Source organism: Sphaerodactylus townsendi, unplaced genomic scaffold (assembly GCF_021028975.2).
Source record: "Sphaerodactylus townsendi isolate TG3544 unplaced genomic scaffold, MPM_Stown_v2.3 scaffold_19, whole genome shotgun sequence".
Taxonomy (NCBI): Eukaryota; Metazoa; Chordata; class Lepidosauria; order Squamata; family Sphaerodactylidae; genus Sphaerodactylus; species Sphaerodactylus townsendi.
In genome coordinates this window covers 1589103-1600717 of record NW_025950352.1, presented here as the reverse complement: position 1 = coordinate 1600717, position 11615 = coordinate 1589103, and the positions used below count along the sequence as shown (strand labels likewise).

Genomic DNA, 11615 nt, shown 5'->3' with positions numbered 1-11615 from the left:
GGATTTATATCCCCCCTTTCTCTCCTGCAGGAGACTCGAAGGGGCTGACAATCTCCTTGCCCTTCCCCCGCTCCCAACAAACACCCTGTGAGGTGGGTGAAGCTGAGAGAGCTCCAAGAAGCTGTGACTAGCCCCAGGTCACCCAGCTGGCGTGTGTGGGAGTGCACAGGCTAATCTGAATTCCCCAGAGACGCCTCCACAGCTCAGGCGGCAGAGCTGGGAACCAAACCCGGTTCCTCCAGATTAGATACACGAGCTCTTAACCTCCTGCGCCACTCCTCTCCTGTGGCCACCCTCCCCAATCTTCTTGAAGCCAGAATTCATTTTCTCGTGATGGTTCTTCCTTGGGAGAAGCTGCTGTTTCCTGCACGGAGTCCTCCTTGAAGACATCCCTGCGTGGCCTCTTTTGGGCAGAGGTCGCCTGGTCTACAAGGAACAGCTCCTGCTGCCCGGCCCCCGGGTGTTCTTGAGCCCTTGGACACTGCTGGGCCTTGTGCATGTCGTTGTTGCATTCAGCCTCCACTTGGGACCCGCAGAGGCAGAAGGGAAGCTGGATTGGTGGGCTCCGTTTTCCCCTTCCTCCGTCCCTCCTGACCGGACCCCTCGCGAGGGGTCCTTTCAGGGCAATAAAGGAGAAGTCCTGACGCACTTACGGCCTGCTGCCCTCTTGACTGCCGCCTCTTGGATCTTGCAGGGTTCCGTTCACTCCTGAAAAGGCCGAGAGCAACGCGGAGCCAAACCTCTCCCCGACCAAAGGGAGGATCTGGGTCAGGCGGCTGTTGGACCAAGTCTCATTGGTTGCGCCTGGTCGGACGGCCAAACGTGTAAGGCAGCGGGCTGGAGAATTTCACCCTAACCTCGTGGTGGCGAACCTTTGGCACTACAGATGTTATGGACTACAATTCCCATCAGCCCCTACCAGAATGGCCAATTGACATTTCGAGAGGCATAAGAACAAACCAATTGCAGAGCGTTGTCCTCACTGATTGTAACCATTATTGTATTTGAAAAGCCCTGACCTGCCTTTCCGTAAAGTTTAACGAGGCCAGTTGGTTAATTATCTAGAGGCTAGCTGTTATATTTACATTGAGATTACTTTGCCGTGCCGTTCTAGCTTTTGTTTATATATATTACTCCAATGGGAGAATGAAAACAATTTTCCAAAACGTTTGGTTACTGTTTGTAAAATTATAAATTTATTTAGGTTACTTAAAAGTAAAAAGCTACTCCCGTGGGAGAACTAATCTTTTGAAGTCTTCATTGTTAACCTGTGGGTACAAATTTTCTTTATTTTCACAATTGGCCATGTTGGCAGGGGCTGATGGGAATTGTAGTCCATAACATCTGGAGTGCCAAAGGTTCGCCACCACTGCCCTAACCAGATAGTTCCACGGAGTAGACATGTTGGTCTGCTAGATTTGAATCCAGCAGCACCTTCAAGACCGACAAGTTTTGGGAGTTCCCTTCATCAGATATTTTATTTTATTTATTTATTTATTGGATTTTAAACCGCCCATCCCCGAAGGGCTCTGGGCAACTTACAGCAGGCCTGCAACAACCATACATAGTGACATTAAACACAGCAGGCTAAAAACAACATTTTACACATAAAACTAAGGTAATTTAAAACAATTTACAAATCTAAAACCAGGAGATCTCCAAGTCCTTATATCTCAATCCAGGATTTCCATTCCAACTTGGATCTGATGAGAGGAAGAATAAGAGGAAGAATAAGAGTTTGGATTTATATCCCCCCTTTCTCTCCTGCAGGAGACTCAAAGGGGCTGACAATCTCCTTGCCCTTCCCCCCTCACAACAAACACCCTGTGAGGTAGGTGGGGCTGAGAGAGCTCCGAGAAGCTGTGACTCGCCCAAGGTCACCCAGCTGGCGTGTGTGGGAGTGCACAGGCTAATCTGAATTCCCCAGAGAAGCCTCCACAGCTCAGGCGGCAGAGCAGGGAATCAAACCCGGTTCCTCCAGATTAGATACATGAGCTCTTAACCTCCTACGCCACTGTTTTGATTTTCAAAAGCGCCTCCCCAGAAAATTTTGTTGGTCTCTAGGGTGCAACTGGGCCCAAATTTCCGATTGAGAGCAGCTCTTTGCCGTCACACATGCCTTTCCCTTCATTTTATTTGCCCCCGTAAGGACCCCAGACAGAAATGAGGCAGATCAGATTAGCCTCGCCCCAGTGGTGGGATTCAGCCAGTTCGCACCACATCGGCAGAACCTGTTGTTAAAATGGTGCTTGTAGTAAACAGCCAGTGGTTAAATTACTTGAATCCCACCTCTGCCTCGGCCCCCTTGTGGGGCAAATGATTTTAACCAGACCTTGCCGGGGCACGGGCACCTTGGCGTTCCAACAAGCATCTGAGGGCACTGGAGAGCTGAAACCAACCAAGGCTGGAGTTAGTGATGGAAGGAAGGGGGAGGGGTGGGCAATTGACTGGTAAGGAATCCCACTGCATGGCAGGTGTGCGTGTCCCCGTCCCCCCCGGACCTAGATAGCAGCAACCCGGCCAAGCTCCTAGCTTCTAGTCTTCACCTTGCCTCATGTTGCCTTCAGTCTAGCACAGGGGTCTGCAACCTGTGGCTCTCCAGATGTTCATGGACTACAAATCCCATCAGCCCCTGCCAGCCTGAGGTTGCAGACACCTGGTCTAGCAAGACCACAGGTACAGGATGGGTGAGCTACCCGCCAAAAACAGCAGTCACGATATCATCCCAATTGTGGTTCCAGCTCCTTCCAGTAGAAGAAGAGTCTGGATTTCTATCCCCCCTTTCTCTCCTGCAGGAGACTCAAAGGGGGTGACAATCTCCTTGCCCTTCCCCCCTCACAACAAACACCCTGTGAGGTAGGTGGGGCTGAGAGAGCTCAGAAGAACTGTGACTAGCCCAAGGTCACCCAGCTGGCGTGTGTGGGAGTGCACAGGCTAATCTGAATTCCCCAGATCAGCCTCCACAGCTCAGGCGGCAGAGCTGGGAATCAAACCCGGTTCCTCCAGATTAGATACACAAGCTCTTAACCTCCGACGCCACTGCTGCTCCTGTACTCCCAAGTAACTGTTCTCCCAAGTAACCAAGGCAGGAGGAGCCAGCTGTTATGGTCCTAACATTGCTTGCCCCCCTCCATACTCAAAACACCCATTCAGCCAGTGCAAAAGAAACCCACAACCTCTTTTGTCAATAGAATGTATTTACGCACCTCCGAAGGCAAGAGGAAGGGGCCAGACAGTATCCCAGGAGAAGGCCCTGCCTGCGTCTTACAGTTATAGACACAACATCGGCTACGGAGGAAATCTTAAAGCGTGGAAGGATCACGGAGCAGGAGTGCTGCCCAACCAGCACAGCTAAACCATCAGGCGGGAAAGGTCAGCCCCCTGCAGTGGGAAAGGGGGAAAGCACTGGTCAGCCACGGAAAAAATGAACCCCACAAGGGGCCATTTCTGTGTCCAGGTAGAAAACGGTGCAGCTCAGCCTGTTGGCACCTTTTTCAAGGCCCAAGACAAAAAGGTGTTCTTGGCGTCACTTGTGAAAGAGCCCCACAGGTACATGCTGACAGGGACACACTTGGGGTGAATAGTTTCAGAAGGTAGCAGCTAGATTCAAGTTCCAGCAAGAACTTGATCCACCAAGAACTAGATTCAAGTTCCAGCAAGATTTTCAGGCTACGAGTTTTGAGGAGTCAAAGGTCCCCCCCCCCCCCAGTCAGGTACATATGGAGTCTGCAATTCCAGAAGGGTATCAATATTAAGTTTATTGGAACAGAATTATTGCACAGGAGTCTGGTAGCGTCTCCGCCTTAGGAAACTTCTATATCTGCCCGGGCTTTGAGTCAGGGCTCACTGCAAATGGCCGGGAGGGTCTCCAAAGCGTCGTCTTTAGCAGGGTCTGTCGGTGCCTGGAGTGTTTGTCCCGTCCCCTTCCAGGTGGCGAGGGGCCGCTCTTCAGTGCCACATGGAGCAAGCGAAACCGTTTTCGTTGGGCGGACGCTGGCGGGTGTGTAGGTAGGGCTGAGATAGCCACAGGGGCTGACCTCTGGGCTGAGGCTGTGCCCCATCAGCGGCTGCTTGAAACAGGCCGGTATTCAACAGGGCAGAAGCGCCTGGTAGGGGGTACCAAGCGGGAGGGGCAAAGCTGGAAGCATGCGTGCCCTTGCTAGTTTGCAGGGCAGCTTCCTGGTCCAAGGTGTGCCCCAGAAGCGGCACGGCGCGCGGTGCTGCTACCATGTTCCAATAGGCGGAATCCAAGTAGGCTGCGGGGCTGTACGGGCAGCTAGGCAGAGAGGACGGAGGCGGGACGGCAAAGAGCAGCGGGAGCGGTGGAGGGGCCATCCCGTTGGAGGCCATGCCGGCGGTGTAAGAGGCGGGCAGCTGGCCCCAGGGCATGATGGGAAACTGGCACACTGTGGGGTTGGGAGACATGCAGCAAACCTTGCTGCTGCAGGCGCAGAGGAACTGGGGAGGCCTGGCCGGGGAGAGAGAGGCCAAAGAGCTCCCGTCGCTCCAGGAAGAGGAGTCGCCACTCCCCGGGGACAGGCCCTGGCTGTCTGGGGCTGCAGCGGGCGGGGAGGGCAAGGATGCAGGAGCGGCTCTTTCTGGTTCCAGCTTCGAATCCTCCCTCTTCAAGTTGGGCAGCATGTCCTCAATAGCAAAAGAGCTGACCCGGTGCGGCTGGGAGGCCTTTGCCGCACCTCTGGCCGGGAGGGGCCGAGCCACAGGTAGCGCCCACTTGCCAGGCTGACACAAGGCCGTGAAAGGGAGGCCGTGGAGGATGTAAGGGGTCAAGTCGTGGGTGAAGGTCACCTCATCCTGGCGCGAGATGGGGGTGTTCTGCAGCTTGAGCGCCTCTGGCGGGAGGCGGTCCACATCCACGGTCCAGAAGTTCCCTTTGGCGTTGGGCTTGGCCGGATCCTTCAGAAGCTGCAGGAAACGGAGAAAAGTGAGAGGTCAGAACTGCTCGGGGGGCTCGGAGAGAATTAACATGGTCCCCTTTTCGGGGGGGGGGTTCCCCACAAGGTTTGCCATCCCTTTAACCTTTCCGGGTGCCACATAAAAACAGCCACCCATAAAATTACTAGAAGGGAGAACAGCATGGGGTAGCCCAATCTCTTGAAAGATCCTGGAAACTAAGTAGGATCACTACATGGAAGGGAGACCACCAAGACTCGGCAGAATGATTTCCTGTGTTGTGACAAGGTAGGTCTAGATGACTTTGGAGGGCCCTTCTAACTCTATGCATCTAAGGCTTCAAACTATGGCCCTCCAGACTACAATTCCCATGAGCCCTACCACTTGGCCATGCTGGCAGGGGCTGATGGGAATTGTAGTCCATGAACATCTGGAGGGCCATAGTTTGAAGACCCCTGATCTAAGGCCATAGCAAACCACGCTGCTCCTCACATGAAGAAGAGAAGAGTTGGATTTATAATATCCCCCCTTTCTCTCCTGTAAGGAGACTCAAAGGGTCTTACAATCTCCTTGCCCTCCCCACTCACAACAGACACTGTGAGGTAGGTGGGGCTGAGAGAGTCCTGAGAGAACTGTGACTGGCCCAAGGTCACCCAGCAGGAATGTGGGAGTTGGGAAACACATCTGGTTCACCAGATAAGCCTCTGCCACTCAGGTGGAGGAGTGGAGAATCAAACCCGGTTCTCCAGATTAGAATCCACCTGCTCTTAACCACTACACCACGCTGGCTCGCCTAAAAAGCCACCTGATAACATTGGTGTCTCATCTAGCCCAGTATTGTCTGCCCAGGATCTCTCTAGTCTTGCTGCTGGACGACACAGAGACTGAGGACATCTGAAGAGCCCTGCTGGATCAGACCAGTGGTCCATATAGTCCAGTATCCTGTTTTGCCAGCAAGCAAAACATTGCTCGCGAGAGCCAACAAAAAGGTTCCAGGATAGCCATCAGTGGAGCATCAGACTTCTAATCTGAGGGTCCAGGTTTCAAGTCCCTCTTTGGGTGGCCATGTTTAGCTGGGGCCGAGGCTTAGTGGCAGAGCATTTACTTGGCATGCAGAGGGCCCCGCGTTCGATTCCCAGCATCTCCCATTAAAAGGACCAGGTAGCAGGAAAGGCCTCGTTTTTATCAGAAAGGACAGTGGCTCAATGAGATACTGGAGAGCAGCTGCCAGCCAGAGTCAGCAATGCTGACCTTGAAGGACCAGGGGTCAGATTCAAAAACCCCTCCCCCTCCCTCCCTTGCATGCCACCTCTTCCCTTGCATGTGTTCATGTAACACAGGGGTCTGCAATCTGTGGCTCTGCAGATGTTCATGGACTACAATTCCCATCAGCCCCTGCCAGCATGGCCAATTGGGCCCTCATAGCACTGGGACTCAGGGACTGGCACCCCAAACCTTGTAAAGAGCTCGTGTATCTAATCTGGGTTTGATTCCCTGCTCTGCCGCCTGAGCTTTGGAGGCTTATCTGGGGAATTCAGATTAGCCTGTACACTCCCACACATGCCAGCTGGGTGACCTTGGGGTGATCACCGGCTTCACCGAGACTCCCTCAATACACCTACCTCACAGGGTGTTTGTTGTGAGGGGGGAAGGGCAAGGAGATTGTCAGCCCCTTTGAGTCTCCTACAGGAGAGAAAGGGGGGATAGAAATCCAAACTCTTCTTCTTCTTCTTCTTCTTCTTCTTCTTCTGCCACCTGTCATGCCAGAGGAAAGGAGAAGAGTGCTCTACCAGGGTTGGGGTCCTGAGCCAGCCTTCCCATCCCTTCCATCCAGGGTCTCTCAGCCCACCTAGTGAGACCCGGGCCCGGAGGGGTCTGAGGCCATCCCACAAGGCCTGTAAAATGGGGCAGTTCTGCCAGGTGTCCGGTTGAGGCAGCAATAATTATTCCATCTAAGTGACCTCCCTCCTCTTTCCTGCAAGCTTTCTTTCCCTCCTTTCTCAGTTTTTCTGATTTTCACTTTGGGTGTTTTTCTCTGGGTCAGTTTGCTGCATTTTGCATCTATTGGAATTGGGAAGTTTACAGCATTTATGTGAAATTTCAATTGCCACCTGAATTTGGAATTGATTTTAATTTTGATTTTTTTGTGCGTGATTGTGTTGGCAGCTGCCGGTGTAAGGGATGGCAGAACAGAAATGGAAAAAAAACAAACTAGTAGTTACCATGGAGAAGCAGTCGTTGGAGGAGAGGTTGTGCCGGATGGAGTCCTTCCAGCCCTGGTAGCCCTCCTTGAAGAAGGGGAAGAGGGCGCTGATTTCCTTGATGATCTGAAAGAAAGAGAAGTGGAAGGGAGGGCTATTATCATGTTCGACCACAGGACTTCATACTGACCCAGTAGGATGCCGAGGCTGGCTGTGTTTTCGTGGGGAGAGAAATTACAACTCTGCACATGCTCAAAGTCACCACCCCCTTCATTAAGAACATAAGAGAACATAAGAACTAGCCTGCTGGATCAGACCAGAGTCCATCTAGTCCAGCACTCTGCTACTTGCAGTGGCCCACCAGGTGCCTTTGGGAGCTCACCTGCAGGAGGTGAAAGCAATGGCCTTCTGCGGCTGCTGCTCCCGAGCACCTGGTCTGCTAAGGCATTTGCAACCTCAGATCAAGGAGGATCAAGATTGGGAGCCATAGATCGACTTCTCCATAAAATCTGTCCAAGCGCCTTTTAAAACTATCCAGGTGAAATTGGCCATCACCACCTCCTGTGGCAGCTTATAGTTCCAGGCACCAAATGCACGTTGCGTGAAGAAGTGTTTCCTTTTATTAGTCCTCATTCTTCCCCCCAGCATTTTCAATGAATGCCCCCTGGTTCTAGTATTGTGAGAAAGAGAGAGAAATTTCTCTCTGTCGACATTTTCTACCCCATGCATAATTTTGTAGACTTCAATCCTATCCCCCCTCAGACGTCTCCTCTCCAAACTAAAGAGCCCCAAACGCTGCAGCCTCTCCTCATAAGGAAGGTGCTCCAGTCCCTCAATCATCCTCGTTGCCCTACAACCAGAAACAGCCTGACCCTACAAGAAGTCATGTGAGCAATAGGAGAGGGGTGGTGGTTCACAAATGTAGGGGAGTGGGGTAATCAGTTTGTTTATATGTATTTTTAAACTATGTCGTAAGCTGCCCCAAGGCCAAAAGGGGAGGGGCAGCCTATTCAGTCTTAATTACATTAAAAATAAATTAAGTATCTTGGTGCCAGAGGTGGAAAACACAAGAGCCAAAGTATACCGTTCTCGTGCTGGCCCATGTGCAGCATGATGCAACACCTCCCGCGACAAAGGGCACCTAAGGTGGCCTGCATATTTTTCTCTCCTCACTGTATTATCCTCACAACCACCCTGTGAGGTAGGTTAAACTGAGAAAGGTTGACTGATGTAAAGTTGCCCAGCAAGCTTCTATAAGCAGAAGTGGGAATTCAAATCTGGTTCTCCCGGGTCCCAGTGCTGCCCTCCAACCATTACATTACGCTGGGCCCAAGCCACTAGGAGGTTCTCGCGCCCTGGCCCCACAGAGCAGTGGGAGAGTGCATGTTACAGATTTGGTAAGGGGACGCAAGCCAAGCCCACAAGAACAACTGCCCATTTGCTGTGATGGTTCAGTTGAGCCTCCATGTCCAGGGGCAGTATACCCCCTCGGTCCCAGTTGCTGGGGAAGGCTCTTGTCCTCCCATCCTACGGGCAAGTTTCCTAAACGCAGCTGGCTGATCACTCTTGGAGGCAGGCTGGTGGGCTAGACGGGGTCCACTCGGACCCTGAAGTGCAAAGAGGCCCGGCCTGGCTGGTGGTGAAAAGGCTCTGGCCATCTCTGGCCACACATGAGCAAATGTTCAGAGCCGAATGCTAGTCTTTTCAAATGGAGGGGGAGGTCATTATTGAAGAAGAGTTGGATTTATACCCCCCCTTTCTCTCCTGTAAAGAGACTCAAAAGGGCTGACAATCTCCTTTCCCTTCCCCTCCCACAACAAACACCCTGTGAGGTAGGTGGGGCTGAGAGAGCTCCGAAGAACTGTGACTAGCCAAAGGTCACCCAGCTTGCGTGTGTGGGAGTACACAAGCTACTCTGGTTCACCAGATTAGCCTCCACAGCTCAAGTGGCAGAGTGGAAAATCAAACCCGGTTCCTCCAGATTAGAGTGCACCTGCTCTTAACCACTGCGCCACTGCTGCCGGGGCAGTTGGTTGTCATGCCAACCTCCAGGTAGACATATAGAACTGAAGGAGACCACAAGGGCCATCCAGTCCACCCCCGACATGCAGACCTAGAGATTCCAGGTATGACCCCCAGGCAGCAGAGGTGTGCCTCCCCTGGAGAAAATGGCTGCCCTCCAGGTGGAGTGGACTCTGGGCCTCCACACCCCTGCAGAGATGTCTCCCCATCCCAGGCGCCACCCCCAAATCTCCAGGAATGCCCCAAACTGGAGTTGGCACCCCGGGGGGTCCAAGCTGGCGCTCGAGTGACTACAGGTTTGAAATGGCTATTTAATTCCCTCCCTCGCTTTGGCAAGCCATTCATTTTGATCACCAGAGGCACTCCCAGGGGGGGTCATTCTGAGCCCCCACCCCACCCGCTAGCCCCCCATTGGGGCAGGCAGGAAGCAGTTGCAATTTCAACGTTGTGGAATTGTTCCATGGCCCCACCGCCACCTTTCTGCCAATGGGGACTCAAAGCGGCTGACTTCCCGCTGTCCTCACAACAACCCTGTGAGGTAGGTCAGGCCGAGAGAACTTAAGAAGGGCCCGGGACCCCCAGCATGCATTGAGTGGGGTCTTCTGGCTACCATAAAGCCGCCGGGGACCCCTGAAGGGTGTCTGCAGTAAACCCGGGGTAACCAGCTCCGGGCAAGAAAAGCCCCCGGCTGCTTGGGAGGAGCCCACTGCGCTGCCCGGGCCTACTCGGAAGTAAACCCCCTTGAGCCCGGCTTTACTTCGGAGTAAACCAACTCCCAAGTCAGTCGGTCCCATAGAGGTTTTCTCCCTCCCTCCTCGGAGTGGGGAGATTCCTAAGACCTAGTTTTGGGGAAGCAGTGTAGGTAACCCTGTTAAGCGCTGTTAAACCCCACTGATTTCCATGCGGAGAACTAAAGCGTGATCCTTTACCTGAGAGTAAGCTCGGTTGCTGGCAATGGGCCTTGCTTCTGAGTAAACCCTCCTAGGGTCGTGATTCACCCGCTCAAAGAGTTGCATGGTTGCTTCAAAGCAAAGTACCGGCGACCACGCAGAAACGCCCGAGTAACGCGCTGGCGGGAGACGGCGTGTTTTCCTAAAGGCAAAACCTCAGTATTCAGGTTAAATTGCCGTGTTGGCCCTTTGCCAGAAATAAGTAGGTTTGGGGTTGCCATTTGGGCACTCGGCCTCGAAAAGGTTCGCCCTCACTGTTCTAGGGCCCCGACGGTGGACTGGCGGGCGGGCGGCGATGGCCTCGAGGGGACCCACTTCACGGTCCGGCCCGGGAGGCCGCCATGAGCCCCGGCGGCAGCGCCCACGAGGCCACAGCAGCGCCGGCCCAGCCGCGAAGGGGGTCTCTGCCCCGCCAGGGCTCCAGCGAGTCTCGAACACCCCCCACGCGGCAGCAGCAGCCGGAGAGTCGACGGAGGAAGGCGGGGGGGGGGGCGGGGTGTCGTCGAAGGGGCCGACGTTCCCAGCCCGTTGCCGCTGCCCGCCCGAGCGGCGCGACGTCCCGAGGCGGGGAGTTTCGCAGGCGCCAGGAGGACGGCGATGCCTCTTCCGCCGACCCCTGGGCTGCCGTCGAAGGCTTCCCCCCCCCCCGCCGGGAAAAGCTCCCCCCGAAGACGACGGGCGAGATTGTTGGCCGCCCCCCCCCCACCCCACCCGCGCTGCCCCGACGGCCGCCTCCCCGCGCCCCGCTCGGGCTGGGGGGGGGGGAGCAGGCCAGGTGAGCTTACCTGGGACAGCTTGAGGCGCTTGGCCGGGGCGGCGCGGATGACGAGGGCGATCATGGCCAGGTAGGTGTAGGGGGGCTTGGCGTGGCGGCGGTACTTCTTCTTCCTCTTGGCCTGGCGGCGCTGCCCGACGGCGGGGCTCTCCTGGGGGGCCGGGGCCGGCGGCTGGCCGGGGGGCTCTGCCTCCGGGGGCGGCTGGGTGCCTGCGAGGGCCATGGCCCGCTGGACGGCTGGGCGACTGCGGGGCGGGGGGGCGAGCCTGGCCTCTTCTGGGCTGGGCGGGGCGGGGCTGGGCTGGGCCCCGCCCGCCCCCTCGGGGCCTTTTCTCATGCTGATGGGGGAGGCAGACTGGTGGCACCTGCCAGCAGGGGGGCGGCAATTAGCAGCGCCCCACTAATCACCTGGCCGGGGGCGGGGCGGAGGGGCACGCACCAGAGGCCGGGGGCGGTCAGGATCCACACCAGCCGGCCGGCTTGACCATCAGCCCACCAGGGGAAAGCACACAGGCCCGGACAAAGAGCGGGGCTGTGGATTGGAGCGGGCACTGCCCTGCCAGGCCCCGGGCTCCAGGTCACCGCCAGGAAGTGAACTGCCAGGTCTAGTCGTTTGACCCTGGGCTGCGGTCAAACAGCCATGGGTCAAAGGGAGCAATCTTGGGCAGAGTGACCGGACCCCCACTGCCTTTGGGCACTCCGGCGGTCAGAGCCTTTGACGGTTGACCCAAGAGGACTTTGAAGAGTTTGGATTTG

The 11615-nt window shown here is 55.2% G+C and overlaps 1 protein-coding gene across 1 annotated transcript; it reads right to left on the bottom strand.

The window, feature by feature from the left end:
• Nucleotides 1-4223: 4223 nt before the first annotated feature.
• FOXH1 (forkhead box H1) lies at nt 4224-11196 on the bottom strand. The gene is made up of 4 exons (XM_048482687.1): nt 10870-11196; nt 7134-7238; nt 4353-4923; nt 4224-4276 (listed from the first exon to the last, which is right to left on the bottom strand). The coding sequence occupies exons 1-4, from the start codon at nt 11194-11196 to the stop codon at nt 4224-4226; spliced, it is 1056 nt and encodes a 351-aa protein (XP_048338644.1).
• Between the last annotated feature and the right edge of the window lie 419 nt (nt 11197-11615).